The sequence below is a fragment of the Penicillium antarcticum genome (assembly GCF_028974205.1).
Source record: "Penicillium antarcticum strain IBT 31339 chromosome Unknown utg000002l_segment0_segment0, whole genome shotgun sequence".
Classification (NCBI taxonomy): Eukaryota; Fungi; Ascomycota; class Eurotiomycetes; order Eurotiales; family Aspergillaceae; genus Penicillium; species Penicillium antarcticum.
In genome coordinates this window covers 2,670,922-2,686,073 of record NW_026695300.1, presented here as the reverse complement: position 1 = coordinate 2,686,073, position 15,152 = coordinate 2,670,922, and the positions used below count along the sequence as shown (strand labels likewise).

The 15,152-nt window shown below is 49.9% G+C and overlaps 7 protein-coding genes across 7 annotated transcripts; 4 read left to right on the top strand and 3 right to left on the bottom strand.

Moving 5' to 3' along the window:
- Nucleotides 1–1,628: 1,628 nt before the first annotated feature.
- On the top strand, nucleotides 1,629–2,627 carry N7508_001990 (uncharacterized protein; the record flags this gene model as incomplete). Its single annotated transcript, XM_058460056.1, has 2 exons — nucleotides 1,629–1,703; nucleotides 1,785–2,627. The coding sequence occupies 2 exons, from the start codon at nucleotides 1,629–1,631 to the stop codon at nucleotides 2,625–2,627; spliced, it is 918 nt and encodes a 305-aa protein (XP_058323588.1).
- Nucleotides 2,628–2,868: 241 nt separating this feature from the next.
- On the bottom strand, nucleotides 2,869–4,440 carry N7508_001989 (uncharacterized protein; the record flags this gene model as incomplete). The annotated part of the gene is made up of 6 exons (XM_058460055.1): nucleotides 2,869–3,283; nucleotides 3,335–3,612; nucleotides 3,673–3,908; nucleotides 3,971–4,065; nucleotides 4,125–4,212; nucleotides 4,263–4,440. The coding sequence occupies 6 exons, from the start codon at nucleotides 4,438–4,440 to the stop codon at nucleotides 2,869–2,871; spliced, it is 1,290 nt and encodes a 429-aa protein (XP_058323587.1).
- Nucleotides 4,441–4,925: 485 nt separating this feature from the next.
- Nucleotides 4,926–6,744, top strand: N7508_001988 (putative 3-methylcrotonyl-CoA carboxylase, beta subunit (MccB); the record flags this gene model as incomplete). The annotated part of the gene is made up of 2 exons (XM_058460054.1): nucleotides 4,926–6,376; nucleotides 6,450–6,744. The coding sequence occupies 2 exons, from the start codon at nucleotides 4,926–4,928 to the stop codon at nucleotides 6,742–6,744; spliced, it is 1,746 nt and encodes a 581-aa protein (XP_058323586.1).
- A 610-nt stretch (nucleotides 6,745–7,354) lies between these two features.
- Nucleotides 7,355–8,454, bottom strand: N7508_001987 (uncharacterized protein; the record flags this gene model as incomplete). The annotated part of the gene is made up of 8 exons (XM_058460053.1): nucleotides 7,355–7,775; nucleotides 7,881–7,890; nucleotides 7,947–7,975; nucleotides 8,028–8,050; nucleotides 8,105–8,184; nucleotides 8,241–8,267; nucleotides 8,347–8,378; nucleotides 8,444–8,454. 8 exons carry the CDS (start codon nucleotides 8,452–8,454, stop codon nucleotides 7,355–7,357), a joined length of 633 nt encoding a protein of 210 aa, XP_058323585.1.
- A 1,117-nt stretch (nucleotides 8,455–9,571) lies between these two features.
- Nucleotides 9,572–10,569, top strand: yop1 (putative membrane biogenesis protein (Yop1); the record flags this gene model as incomplete). The annotated part of the gene is made up of 6 exons (XM_058460052.1): nucleotides 9,572–9,625; nucleotides 9,805–10,011; nucleotides 10,080–10,088; nucleotides 10,217–10,280; nucleotides 10,334–10,391; nucleotides 10,446–10,569. 6 exons carry the CDS (start codon nucleotides 9,572–9,574, stop codon nucleotides 10,567–10,569), a joined length of 516 nt encoding a protein of 171 aa, XP_058323584.1.
- A 956-nt stretch (nucleotides 10,570–11,525) lies between these two features.
- On the bottom strand, nucleotides 11,526–12,321 carry N7508_001985 (autophagy-related protein 101; the record flags this gene model as incomplete). The annotated part of the gene is made up of 3 exons (XM_058460051.1): nucleotides 11,526–11,713; nucleotides 11,797–12,147; nucleotides 12,234–12,321. The coding sequence occupies 3 exons, from the start codon at nucleotides 12,319–12,321 to the stop codon at nucleotides 11,526–11,528; spliced, it is 627 nt and encodes a 208-aa protein (XP_058323583.1).
- A 633-nt stretch (nucleotides 12,322–12,954) lies between these two features.
- Nucleotides 12,955–14,786, top strand: N7508_001984 (peroxisomal biogenesis factor 3; the record flags this gene model as incomplete). The annotated part of the gene is made up of 3 exons (XM_058460050.1): nucleotides 12,955–13,112; nucleotides 13,228–13,568; nucleotides 13,633–14,786. 3 exons carry the CDS (start codon nucleotides 12,955–12,957, stop codon nucleotides 14,784–14,786), a joined length of 1,653 nt encoding a protein of 550 aa, XP_058323582.1.
- Nucleotides 14,787–15,152: the final 366 nt, after the last annotated feature.

Here is a 15,152-nt window from a genome sequence, read left to right as displayed (position 1 = left end):
GTGGTGGATTTATTTTTTTGGAAGAAAAGAGAGCGAAAAAGGAGAGTAGAAAAAAAAGGAAGGCGGAGAGACACTGGGATGAGGCTGTATATAAGTTGGGCGGCATGACGTTTTGTTAGCTTTGTCTGGGCTTGGCAATCCACCAATTGTTAGCATCTCTCTAATTCTCCTCGTCATTTACGACTTCAGCCCATAATTAGGTTGCAACTGTGGGAGTTAAGAAATCCTCGGGTAATTACATTTTGCACGCCTGCCCCTATGTGATGAATGTATAAGCTATGTATAGTGGGGAAACACCCAAGATGTATGTCTCCGATAGATTTCCATGGACTGACCTGGCCCCTAGAACTGGCTCCCTCTGTCAACAATCCGCTTTAGCTCGGCCTGGTTGAACTTCTTCTACTCCCTAACCAGATCACTTGGCCCCTGGTTGTTACTGTACCAGGTGTCAAATTGCAGCAGAATATCGCGTATCCCGTTGTAGCTATCACAGAACGACTGCCACACCTCGGGATGGTTCTAATAGTTGAAGAGCATTCCTAGCTCTTTTAGATACGCCATTTGCTGGTCACCTACGTCTATATTATCCTATCGAGAGGTCTTAATCGGTGAAAAGCCCCTTACGATGGCCTCCCTCATCTAGTTGGAGTCGCTGAGGAAGACGGCGAGGCGGCCTTGTCGATCACGACTTCTGAGCTCGAAACTCATTAATTTGGCGACGTTCTCCGTCGCTCCGGCCCATAGAGTGTTCCTTCGGCGATCCAAGTGAGGTTCTAGGGGTAGGCCCGAGTGGCGATTGCCACGCCCGTCATGTGGACGTTGAAGAACCGCGATATGGTCCGGCCTTCGAACGGATGTTCTGCTGCGGGAGAGGATTTAAGTTAGCTTTACACGGTACAGCTGTGACTGCGAAACGGGAGGGGAAAAGTTACTCTCGTAGAACTGCCAGTGTTGCATGTTGGCGTTCTTGTTCCACGCTTCATCCGAGTTCGTAAATTTGCCCACGGCCTAGTTGGTGTAGGACTGCGACGAGTTATGGAAATATGTAAGAAAGAGGTCGAGTGTTTACAAGGCAAACTCGGATATTTCTGCGGACCCGGGGATTCAGCAAAGTATCCAGAGACAGCGAAGCTTTGAGTAAACCATAGGAGCAATAAATGGGAATTTTCGAATGAACAAGTCGATTTAAAGATAGAAATCATTTGAGTCACTAGTATCTCCAGGTAATGTACTTCGTATAGACCTGAGACGCTGACGTCGATATTACGAAGAACGAGGTTAGACAGTTATGAAGAACTTGGTAATAGCAAATCCAATAGCTAGTAAATAAAATCTCCAAGCAAGCGTAGAAATAGCCAAACATATCATTACCATGAAAAAATGAACATCTCCAACTGCCGTGGTTCATTTAGTCAACGCCAAGGCTTACATTAGCAGAGTGGCCATCTCTATCCTCAAGATCATCCTGATCTTCACTTCAGCTGTGCACTCGTTTGATTCGCGCTGTATATACCATCCATTTCCTGCGGACTGCCAGTGACCTGAGACTTTCTCGCATTTACTGAAAGCCTTGCCACTCGGTCATTTCTCGCCGTTTTTTTTTTCTTCGGTCCGGTATCCACTCCAACATGTCCGACGATGAATACTACTACGAATACGAGGTGGACGATTACCAGTACGCAGATGAAGTCCCGGAACTAGTCGTAAGTGCACTTTCTTCATAACGGACGAAATCGATCAAATCCGCGTCGCGAAAGCAATAACCTAACAACTCGCTTCTACAGGACGACCTCGCCGCCTCCGCCTACCACGATGCCACCGGTCTATTCCTCGACGCGGATAGCGATGTAGAAGATTACTTCGCCGATCTGGAATATCAATCAGACGATTATTACGACAATGACCCGACAGCCGACAAAGGTCTCGTAAGGGAAATTGGAACGAAGGATGTTACGCCGGCAACAACAAAACCCCAGAGCAAAAAGCCCAAGCCTGCGGCCAAGGTCAAATCTCCTGTCGAGTTGGATGTCACCTCTTTTCAGGGCGTCATCTGGAAAACGCCCAGTCTGGACCGCGACCAGGACGTTGCCATTCTTTACGAACCGCATACGGGCGAACAAGTCGCGCTGTTGAAGAACTGGAGGGAGGAGTTTAAGCATTCTCAGCCTGCGCTGGATAAATCGCGGTTGAAGAGGAGGCGGGCGGAGGAAGCTCAGGCTGTCGATGACGCGTCGATGTCTGAGGCGGATAATGAAATGGAGCCTGAAGAAATGGATGGCGAGGATGAAGACGACGAGCTCGACAGTTCCGACGAGATGAATGATTCTGTGTCGCGCGATGGATCAAGTCTTGATACTGGCGATGCCTCGAATACAACGCCCGACGTGGAATCCTCTCATTCTGTGAAACTGCCTTCGCCTCCGAAGGTTGTGATCCCGGTCAAGAGAGGGTGGAAACGAAAGGCGGCGGCGCAGAAGGATGATGGTCCTGGTGATGGCGAGGATGCGGCACCGAGGGCGAAGAGGGTTGAGTCTCGGAAAGGTGGGAGTGATACCGTCAAACCTGCGGTCAAGGGTGGTGGCTCGACTGGACCACCTGTACGCAGGTCAGCCCGACAGAAGAAGTAGACTCGATATGTTTTACACGGTACGGTGTGGGGGACCACTGATGGGGTAGAGCGGGATGCAGGGCCATTCCATTCCATCCCATCTCAATGGACCATCTGTCGATGAGTTACGACGAAAGCGACATGTATCAATATGCATTTAAGCTATCTATACAAGCATCTACATCATACGGGAAATATAGTAATATCTCAAATAAACCAAAATGTGAATGAAGCCTTCCAAAATCCTTTTTGCATTCTAACTAAGCATACTCCTTGTTGAATGCACGACCGATTACCATCCTGCGAATCTCGCTCGTACCAGCGCCAATCTCATACAGCTTCGCATCACGGAGAAGACGTCCAGCAGGGATCTCATTGATATACCCGCTACCGCCCATTAACTGGATCGCATCGAGGGTGCATTCAGTGGCGCGCTCGGCGGCATAGAGGATCGCACCGGCACAGTCTTGAGTGCGGATGATCATCTCGCCAGGTGCCACGGCTGCGTTATCCACTTCCCGGGCTGTAGCGTAGGTGTATGCTCGCGAGGCGGCGAGCTTGGTGTACATGTCTGCAAGCTTACCCTGGATCAATTGGTTGTGGGCGATTGGGGTGCCGAATTGCTTGCGGACGTGAGTGTATGGAAGGACAAGATCGAGTGCTGCTTGCATGATTCTGAATGTTGTTAGTTTAAACTGAAGGTATGAAAATAGTAATGGGATTTACCCTAGTGGTCCTGCACTTAGGACGAGTCGCTCGAGGTCTAGGCCTTCCATCAGGACCTTGACTCCGCGGTTGATTTCTCCTAGGAGGTTCTCCTTAGGAACGAAGACGTCTTCGAAGATTAGTTCTCCGGTGTTGGAGCCGCGCATGCCTAGCTTGTCTAGCTTGCGTGCGCATGAGAAGCCCTTGAAGGACTTCTCGACCAAGAAGGCTGTGATACCCTTTGAACCCAGCTCGGGCTCTGTCTTGGCGTAGACGACGATATAGTCGGCGTCAGGGCCCTGTTAGAAAAATATATCAGCAAAATGGACTACGAAACCCATCTATATCAGCCAACTTACATTGGTAATCCACATCTTAGTTCCGTTCAAGATCCAGCCACCATCAACTTCCTTCGCTGTAGTCTTCATGCTGACGACATCGGACCCTGCTGAGTGCTCTGACATTGCCAGAGCACCGACCTTCTCACCGGATAGCAGGCCGGGAAGAATGCGCTCTTTTTGTTCCGTCGAGCCATTGAGGGAGATCTGATTGACGCAGAGCTGAGAGTGAGCTGCATATGACAGACCGATGCTTCCTTTAAAACGGTCATTCATTAGATCAATTAATCAAGAATGGAGTACATAAAGTAGAACCTACCAGATGCCCGGCTAATCTCCTCCATGACGACGCAGTGAGCTTGGTAGCCCATACCCAAACCACCATACTCTTCGTTCGCAGTAACACCGAGGAATCTGAACATTCATTAGCATAGGAATTCGCAGATACGACAAACAAACCCAGGAATACGTACCCAGCGTCACCCATTTTCTGCCACATCTCAGCAGGGAACTCATTGAGCTCATCAGTCCGAGCAGCAACCTCGGCAGGGATCTCGCGCCCTGCAATCAAGTCAGTTAAGCACACAAGAAACCAAACCATGCGAACATACTTGTAAAATCTTGCACCCGCTCTCTTAGCTCTAGTAAATCATCTTCTGTGGGTGGTACAAAGCCCACTGGGTGCTTCGTAGAGATCTTGCGGGATAAACATGGGGAGAGTGCGGGGATGGGGTTCCGCAGGGCGCGTGTGGATGTGCGCAGAAGAGATGGGAGGGCGAGCGAGGCCATGGTTGCGAATATGATGTAGAATCTGGGGTATTGTCGGAGGAGAGGTTGTGGGCCTCTTAAATATGTCGAGAGCGGCAGTCCTCGGCGCGCAATCAGGGTCCGTTTCGAGGGTGTTTATGTGCTGTCGTTACTCTGGACTTTACTTTCTTGGGCTATTTGTGACTCTAGATTATATAGTATAGAGAATTGAATATTATCCTGCAGTTTTTAGTCCTAATTGCACTCTTCCCATTCATTGTACTCCTATATTCAACACCGTCTCTATTCTTTGCGCGCAGTGATGATGATGACCTCGGGTAGATGCGGCAATCGTCGCATCTCCGCATCTGGGGAAACTCCCGCTCCCTTCATAAGTTCCCCAGCTTCAGCCACCACACATAGTTGGATATTCCCCAGAATATGGTCATAAACTCATCCTTTGACCTCATCTTTTGACTTTCCAGCTGAGACCTCAACCTCCCTCAGCGTCACCCTTTCACCCCGCAATGCGTGCCCCATCCCCGCTCGTCCTCCGGAGCATGAGCTCACGGCTCGGACGAACATATCAACAAAAGCCATTTATCCTGCCAAATATCTCCCGCCCAGCATACAGAGCAGTAGCAAGCTACACGCACCCACACCATGCCTCAGCACTCTCAATCCTCCCAACCGCAGTGGACACCTCCTCACCGGACTACATCGAAAACAGCCAACAAATGCAAGACCTCCTAGACAAAATGAGCACCCTGCACAGCAAAGTCGCACGCGGTGGAACCGATAAAGCCCGAGAGAAGCACATCTCTCGCGGCAAAATGCTCCCCAGAGACCGGATCTCCGCCCTAGTCGACCCAGGCACCTCGTTCATGGAACTATCTGCCCTAGCCGGACACGCAGTCTACGACGAAGATGTCCCAGCCGGGGGTATAATCACAGGCATTGGCAGCGTCTCCGGCGTGAACTGCATGATCGTTGCAAACGACAGCACAGTCAAGGGCGGCACTTATTACCCGATCACTGTAAAGAAGCATCTACGCGCACAGGCAATCGCACAGGAAAACCGTCTACCGTGTATCTACCTCGTTGACTCGGGTGGTGCGAACCTACCTCATCAAGCGGATGTCTTCCCAGACCGCGATCACTTTGGTCGGATCTTCTTTAACCAGGCGCGGATGAGCTCACTAGGGATTCCGCAGTTGTCTGTTGTTATGGGACCTTGCACAGCCGGTGGTGCGTACGTGCCTGCTATGAGTGATGAGACTATCATAGTTGAGAATCAGGGGACTATTTTCCTGGCCGGTCCGCCTCTTGTTAAGGCTGCTACCGGCGAGGAGGTTTCTGCTGAGGATCTTGGTGGTGGGCTGTTGCATTCTACTATTTCCGGTGTGACGGATTACCTGGCTGTTGATGATGCGCATGCCATTGTGCTTGCGCGTCGCTCTGTTGCGAATCTCAATTATCCTACTGCTAATTCTGCGTCTGCTTTGCAGTTGGAGAACGGGAAGGGTGATTCGCTTGTTATCAAGGAACCGCTTTACGATCCTAATGAGTTGAATGGTATCGTGGGTACGAATTTGCGCCGCCAGATCCCCGTGCATGAGGTTATTGCGCGGATCGTTGATGGCAGTGAATTCGCCGAGTTTAAGCGTGATTATGGGTCTACGCTTGTTACTGGCTTTGCGCGTATCCATGGTCATCGCGTGGGTATCGTTGCGAACAATGGTATTTTGTTCTCTGAGTCTTCGCTCAAGGGCGCGCATTTCATTGAGCTCTGTGCGCAGCGGAAGATCCCTCTTGTCTTCTTGCAGAATATCTCTGGCTTTATGGTCGGCGCTGATGCCGAGAAGGGTGGTATTGCCAAGAACGGTGCAAAGCTTGTGACTGCTGTTGCTTGTGCTGATGTGCCCAAGTTCACTGTTGTCTTTGGATCCAGTGCTGGTGCTGGAAATTACGGAATGTGGTAAGTCTTCCGATATCAAATCTTTTATAAATCTTTCGGTGAACGTGTCGTGTTCTAACTGTGACGATCATAGTGGACGTGCTTATTCGCCCCGTCTCCTCTTCATGTGGCCCAACGCTAAGATCGGCGTTATGGGATCCGAGCAGCTGTCTTCGGTTATGGAGGCTGTGGGTCGGACAGCTGATCCGGCATTGAAGGAACGCATTGACCGCGAGTCCGAGGCAACTTTCTCCTCGGCTCGGCTGTGGGATGATGGTGTTATTCCCCCTGCTCAGACGCGGAAGATGCTTGGTTTGGGTCTTGATGCTGCTGTTGGTGGGAAGGCTGAACCGGATGTACAGACCAGATTCGGTGTGTTCCGTATGTAGATCGCTTCAATATAGTAGATTGGAATGCATTATGTTGCAGATGATCTGTCGAACTGTAGACGTAGTATGGCAATGAAGAGTGCATGATGCAGACGCCTATATCCAAGAGAAATGACTGCTATACCGTGGGAATCTCAGAAGCGTAGATTGAAAGTATGAACACTGCCCATGAAAAACAACGAAAATATAGGCAAAGATGTACCAAAAGAAAGCCAAGCACTTTTATCCATTCCGTCGAGAAATTTGTATAGTCCAGATCAACCAAACCTCAATATGTCAATAAGAAAGGGGCGACACGAAGTGTGCAGTCCAAGAAAAAGAGAAAAAAAAAAGAGAAAGAAAAAACAAGCAAAAAGATACATGATCAGACGCGGCGAGGCATTGTCTATGAAGGAGAAGAGAAAAGATAGAGACATATCAGCAATGTAGTGAAGAAAGAAACATCAGTCATATATGACATGTCAATATGCATGGTAGCGTCGGGGGCATATGAGAAGAATAGGAAGATGTCAAAGGTAGGTCGTAGCGCATGAAAGAAAGTCAGAGGAGGCTCCCAAATGAGCAGTGTGACGTCAAAAGACCCCTCCAGGTATAAAATGAAGTATCCAGATCAAAGAATAACACACGGCCCACGACGATTTCGGGGCCGCTTGTTATCCCTCTTCCGATCACGATTGGGACCCTCGCGCCGGCGATTCGGATCACTGCTCGTCCGCGAGCCCTCAGAGTCCTTGCGGATAATCTGGCGACACAGGTCGATGAAGACCTCGTTGACGTTTGCGCGGCGGCGTGCCGAGGTCTCGTAGTATGGGGCGTTATCCCAGTTCTGGGATAGGCCGAAGGCGCGAGCACGGGGCACGGCGCGGTCTTCTTCCAGGTCGGATTTGTTGCCCACGATTACGATTGGGACGTTTTCGTCGTCTTTGATTCGGATGATTTGTTCGCGGAGCTCGGAGAGTTCGTGTAGGGAGGACATGCTAGTGATTGAGAAAACGAGGAGGAAGCCTTGGCCTTGCTTCATGTAGAGTTCTCTGTGTATGTGGTGTCAATGTTGGTTCTCTCGGGGGCGTTGGAGAAGGTGTGGAGGAGGAGGAGGAGGAGGAGCATGTATGGTGGTGAGTTGGGCCTAGATTTACCTCATTGCCGCTGGTTGCTGTTAGCTTCAAGCTTGTAAGCGTGTATAACGGAACTGGATAACTCACTGAATTGTTCTGTGCCCGCGGTGTCAAGACTGGAAAGGTTCAGTCAATATCGAGTCATACCATAAACTCCATCACACTCACATCTCCAGTATGCATTGTCGACCCTGTGACCTGTGTCAGCAAGGAATACCCCTCCCAATTGACCAGATTCTACTTACATCTACCTCAATCTGTTTCCTGTATGAATCCTCGATCGTCGGGTCGTAGCTCTCGATCCAAACATTTTGGACGAATTGTGCTAAGAGTCGGTCAGCTTGGGAGCTCAGGGCCGGGGCGAAATGGCAGTAGACGGACCTGTTAAACAACTCTTTCCTACTCCTCCTGTTTATGGCGCATCAGAATGCCTGTGGTCAGCCTGTACCCTATGGAAGAAGCTTGGGACCAAAGGCCAATTGCCTACCAGCACCCAGGACAACAATGTGGTATTCGCGTCTAAACCAGACAAAACAGGCTATTAGCATGCATCATTGGGCACAATACCAGGCTCATGAACTCACTGAGGCCGCATTGGGAGTCAAATGTGTAGTTGGGGGGGGGGGGGGGGGTGAAGTAGAGAACAATGGCCGTGTTGATCGTCCCACGTGGTATCGCGATCCAAACTCCGAGGTTACTGAAGTGGTCTGATCAGATTTGTAGCTTGAGTGGAAGAAAAGGGCGGCGCGCGGCTATAACAGCTGTTTATGTCCGGATAACCCGATGAAGGTTCGAGGGGAATGGGGGTTGAGGCTCAGAAGGAAAAGGAAGTGGCACAGATTAGGCTAGTCGGTTCTGCACAGGGTTTTTGTGGAGGAGAAAGATATATGTTCAAACACTTCCCCCAATCAGATCATCTCCGCGATCGTCTCTGGCGGTGTGCAAGGTCCCTTTTTCTCGAGTTTATTTCAATTGACAAACATATGCAGTCTACTCATTCCAAATACTGGGTCACGTGATAGATATCACGTGGAGGTATGAGCCCCGAGGTTTGGAGGTTTCAATGTCGCCTGATGCTTGCAGATGTGTCCAGATCTTTAGTACTCATTTGATGAGTTCCAAGCGATATGTCAACTAGTTTACTGGTGTAAGATAGTCCTGAGTAATGGGGGCCTCGGTACAGGCGGAAAATGGGACGCATCAAGACTCGAGAACGGACCAAGCGCTGCAGGGGTCAAGGCCCACAAAGATACACTCCCCCGGTTTCACGATAGAAAAAGCAAAACATCCAAAATTGTGCTTATCCAAACCGGTCTTTCTGGGTACTCGCCGCACACGTCATGTGGACTTGCTTCGGGGAGTCTATGCTTCGGACTTGTCTGCTTTCGTTTCAGGCTGCTCCGAATTTCAAGCTAATACATGTAAACGAAAGTACAGATTACTGTGGTGAATAGGTTCATATAGTAACGATACATCAACATAGACGTGTCACTGCAGTAACTCACTTATCTCTCACAGTCCGGAGTGTATCTTCCAATGACAAAGCACTTGTTCAGTGCTTCACATTGAGCCGAGTACGTCATGTGATCACGTGATGCGCACAAGCAGCTTGGCTCCGTCTCAGCTTGCCAGCTAGCATTCTCACCATCCCTCGTTCGACTGCCATCCATACCCTTTGACCTGTAATCTATCAGTCATAAATATCAAACAAAATGGCCTCTTTCCAGGATCGTGCTCAGCACAGCATCGCCCAGCTCGACAAGGAGGTACGTTCCCGTTGTGTGTTTCGTTGGCGCCTGTCAATTCCTCGCCTGGATGTGCCACACATCGCAAATCGAGCAACGAGATTGATCAACTGAGCTTGATCGCGATCGCCTGTTTTTTAGCTTCCTTAAATCTGGGTGTCTGAGTTTAGTCCTAAAACTGACATCCTGTCCTTCCGCAGCTCTCCAAGTACCCTGTCCTGAACAACCTTGAGCGTCAGACCAACGTCCCCAAGGTCTACGCCATCCTCGGCCTGGTCGGAGTTTACTTCTTCCTCGTCTTCTTCAACATTGCTGGCGAGTTCCTCGTCAACTTTGCCGGTTTCCTTATCCCCGGCTACTACTCCCTCCAGGCCCTCTTCACCTCCAACACCCAGGATGACACTCAGGTAAGAAATTTCGCGCTAGTACGTTTCCAATCTTGTATGTACAGCTTGCTAACCTTCAATTCTCACAGTGGCTCACCGTAAGTTAATATTCACTCTTCACCCCTGCTGTCGTGTTATTGCGTGCGGATGAGATCACCGTCCAGGCTTATCATGCACCACGTGACGTCTTCCCGCTTGCAGAGCACACTAACATGCGACTTGATAGTACTGGGTTGTGTTCGCCTTCCTGACCGTTCTTGAGAGCGCCATCAGCGCCGCTTACTGGTTCCGTAAGTATCCACGCGACATTGATATCATGTCCATTGTGCTAACCAATGAACAGCCTTCTACTATATCTTCAAGTTCGTCTTGATCCTCTGGATGGCCCTCCCCCAGACCAAGTACGTTACAATCCCACGAATTGCATCAATGCAAATATCTAATCAATTCCACAGCGGTGCCCAAATCGTCTTCCAGTCCTTCCTCCAGCCCGTTCTCGGCCGCTTCTTCTCCAGCTCCGGCACCTCCTCCAACCTCCGTGCTCAGGCCGAAGCCGCTAGCAAGCCTCACTCCACTTAAAGGCCTTTTTGTCTGAAATCCGAGTAGAGAATCGCATCGACAATATATCCTCCGCGGGATACCATTAATTGGAGATCGCGGATCCGATTCTCGGTGTCTTTTGGCATTGCGCGAAGTCAAGTTGCTAGTTTATGTTTAAGTTCTGCCGTCATGAATACATTGGTGCTGGTGGTGATGAAATAGAGAGGACCCGTGGGGTGTTGTGACGGGTCAGGGGTTGAATATTCGATGAATATGATGTTACGTTGGATTTTTTCCCATTATGTTGTTGTCGAGTTGCTTAGTCCGTACATTTACCAATGAAGGATCCGGTTGCTTTGAGATATTTTATTTATTGTTGAGGTTCCCGCTCTACTTGTGCAATGAGCTATGAGATGCGTATCTCGAGTTGTTTTCGGTAGAGCTAATAACAAGATATACTCGACCGGGGCATATCCTCTATACAATTGAAGATTGCTTTTAGTTACCATGGTGGCTGCATATTCGACAAAAATATAAATCCTTGTGGTGAAATTGCTTTGAAAGAAACGCTTGTGATAGTCACGGGCTTGAGAGCAACCTGGTGATACATTAAGAGCAAAGCAACTAGAATTACCGGCTCAAACATCAAGAATATTCATATATTGTGATATTTTAGTTTAAAAAGGCATACACTCAACAATGAACGCACGTTGCAGAACCACCAACCCAATATCTCGAAATAGTAAACGCCGACAAACTCCTCATAACTATTGCCTCAGATATCACAAGCCAAGCACAGCAAGACTTGAAGACTCTATATGACAATCATTTTGCAATATTGATAAGATTTCATAAGTCGTATCGGCATCCGTTATCCCAGTCAAAAAATGAGCAGAACACCACCAATTTGTTGTAACAATAGTTGATAGAAAGGAAAAGCAGATCTGGACGATTGAGAGGTTCCATAATCCAGACCTAGAGTTCACTCTTTCAACTCAGTAAAGCCCCATCCGATTTCCCCAACCATCAGCACGAGGGTTGACAACAATGCGGTAAGGGAACGGGTTTGAGTCACTGGTAGTGATAGGCGGGATATGATCTTTGTCACGGTTAACCACAGCGAGGATCTTTAACGCTGCCTTCTGCAGCATATTGCCCATCGCCTTGCGCACTTTAGCGCGCTCTAAATAGAAAGATAGCAGATTAGCAAGTCTGATACCGACACCGGAAATACAATCACGCAACATATAGACCGACTATACGTACCAGATTCCGTGCGCGGCGTCGCAATAGTAACATCCAGCGTCCAAATCTCCCAGCAAACCTCTTCCTCGCCCTTCCCGGTTAGCCCACCGAACCAGTGGCCAGGGCGACGTCGTTTCTTCTCATAGAACTCAACCGCGATCCGGCCTCGCACGCCCCCACCCCCACCAGCCGTCGGACCATCTTGGCCACCGGCAGCAGAGAGGTGCTGGCGGACGAGCGCGGATACGCGCGACTCAATCAGCGTCTCGAGATCGGCGTCGTTGATTGCGGGGAGGGTAAAGTCGAGTACGTCAAAGGTGACCGGCCGGATGGAGGGGAAGTAGCGATGGAAGAAGATGAGGTTGAGGACACCTGGCCGGAGAGAAGGTTTAGTATTTCAAGCTCTGTACGAAGATACCGACTTGTATGACTGGTATGATAATTGCACAGCGACTTACCCTTTAGGACATCTCGTACGTGGGTTGTGTCGGCGAAGATCTCCAGGAAGTACTCCGGAGGGGTTTTGCGGGGCTCCATCCCCGCCATGACGCAGCTCGCAACCTGGTCGGTTGGGTGCAGTCGCGGACGGTAGGAGGTGATTTCCTCTGGGAGCTGTGTGTTCAAGCTGAGTATGAGGGACCATAGAAGAGAGAGTGTAAGTAAGCTCGAAGGGTGGAGTGATGTATGGGGGCGGCCTGTATCGGCGTTCGGGACCCGCTTATCTTATCACCGAACTGAAGACGTAAGGTAAACAGGAAGGTGAATAGTACATCGATGATGGAAGAAGCAGGATTCAGGTAGCGAATAGTAGGAAGCAAATACAGAAACAAGTAATGAAAGGTCCAAGCTGGGATCAGCGCGTTGTTGCGGGATGGCCGCGCCGAATCCGGGGGAGCTCTAGAACGTGACTATGGCTGGAGCAAATTAGGCAGTTTCCGTATAAAATGCATTATATCAACATTGTTTCATGTTTCATGGTCGACAGTACTCTATGTTCCTCTCTGTGAGACGTATATGTTCGCCCGTTCACGTTGATCTATCTAGCCGAGGCCGAGGGCGATCACCGCCCAAACCTGTCCCCATCTCCCGACCCCAGAATCCATCGCCCTTACCTACACCATGATTTGAATCTTTCCATCGCCTTTGATATCCCCGAGAGACGAACCACACACAACCAACATGATCGGGGCGACGAAGCGCTGGTTCCAGCGCAATCGCAAGGGTCTCGCGATCGGGGCTGGGGTGATAGGAGCTGGCTACTTGGCCGGACAGTATGTCCTATCCAAGATCTCCGAGGCTCGGGAACGTATGAGTAGTGACCGGATTGCTCGCGAAAAGTCAGTGTCCTTTGTTTTCGGTGACGGCCTGTCACCTCGCTAGCAAGCACGCGAGCTTGGGGCGGGTTCACACCGATCAGATTCACCAGGATTGGAATCACTGACGATGTCATAGCCTGCGCCGACGATTTGAACAAAACCAGACCGATTGCACCTACACCGTTTTGGCCTTGTTGCCAACTGCCACCGAGAACATCATCGAGGCTCTCCCAGTTGAGGAATTAACCAAGGAGTTGCAGAAGAAGCGGGCGGAAAGATTGGCTCGGTTGAATGCCGGGGAGGCGACGGGCTCGGATTTCAGCTCGGTATCGCCCAGTTTGCCGGAAGATGATCGGAGCTTCCAGAGTGAGAGTTTTGTGCATACCAGCCAGGTTGGGGAGTCGCCCGTGGACTCGGAGGGACAACCCCGACCTAAGCGGAACAAGACTCAGTTGTGGGATGAGGTGAAGATCAGCTGTGAGTCTTGCCTCGTGTCCTCTTGGCCATGTGCCTGAGTGCATCAAAGACTAATTATTTATAGCTATAACTCGGTCTTTTACCTTGATCTATACGCTCTCTCTGCTCACCATCTTTACTCGCATCCAACTCAACCTTCTCGGCCGCCGGAATTATCTCTCCAGTGTGATCTCTCTCGCTACACCGCCTATCAACGAATCAACCATCAGCCTGGAAGACCACGATGATGAACTCACCCAAACATTGGGCGATGACTTTGAAACTAACCGTCGGTACCTCGCCTTCAGCTGGTGGTTACTTCACCGCGGATGGAAAGACTTGATGGGAACCGTCCAAACTGCCGTGAAAGAAGTATTCGGACCATTAAACCCACGCGAAGACATCAGCCTGGCCAAGCTTTCCGAGCTGACCCTGCAAATCAGAAAGAAGGTAGAAGGTAGCACAGAAGATGAGCGACGCTCACAGAAGTGGCTGTCCTGCCTGTTGCCCCCAGCAGAGGAAGAGGAATATGTGCTGCGCGAGTCAGGTGTTGAAGGCGTAGCAGACCCATCTTCATCCCAGACAGCGTCTAAGCTGCGACACTTGCTGGATGAGACTGCCGATCTGATCGAATCGCCTTCCTTCTCTTACGTCCTGACCCTTCTCAACAACGAAGGATTCTCTACTTTGATCGATCAAAGATGTGCCAACGACGCATTCAAGGCGCCTACCGCTGTACCCGAGACTGCTCCTATGTCCTTCGACTCCGTCGCGACAGTTATCCCTCTGGCTGCCAACGCTGACCGCAAGACAAAGCTTGCCAACCTCCTGGCAGTCATGGCCCGTCAAGCACATGTGATTGGGAACGGCACTCACGCTCCAAATGAGTACCTGGTCGCTATGGACCAGAATGTGCGTGAGCTCGAAGCCTTCTCTGCCGTGGTCTACAGCTCGAACTTTGATCTGGAGCTTCTCGGTGCCAAGGATAAGGCGGAAGCGACAGCAACTGCCAGAGAAACGGATCTTGTTGATACTGAACCTTTATCATCTTCCTTTTCCCAGGTGCTTGTTGAACGTGAGACCGAGCCTGAAGTGATTGATGATGAGATTGAGGAATCACTGAAGATCGAGTCTGAAGAGCCGACCTCGAATGAGCCATTGGCTGATTCTGCCTTCGATGACGCTTGGAATAAAGCAAATAACGGAAACCCAGCCCCGGAAGAGTCCCGGGCAACATAATGAGGCCTTGGAGGAATCTTGAACATTGAACTTCGATATGTGTGATTATCTCTACAATAAATACCCTTGGTTTTTTTCTTACCTGTCCTTGTCCATCATTTTCTTACTTTATATTTCGGTATCTTTATTTTCGGCTCAGGGCCTTTTGGAAGGCAATGAAATTTAGATATCCTCTGTTGACACTGGCACGATACCTGGATCACCTATGGAGAGCACCGCTTTCTCGCTCAATAAATAAGAGCTCAATGCGCTCATACTTTTACCAACCTCGGGAAAGCCCCTAGTCCCATCCATGGAACATTGTCTGTGGAAAATGGTATCATCTATATTTAAATTGAATAGTAAACCGCCGAAGCTTCCTGGCTA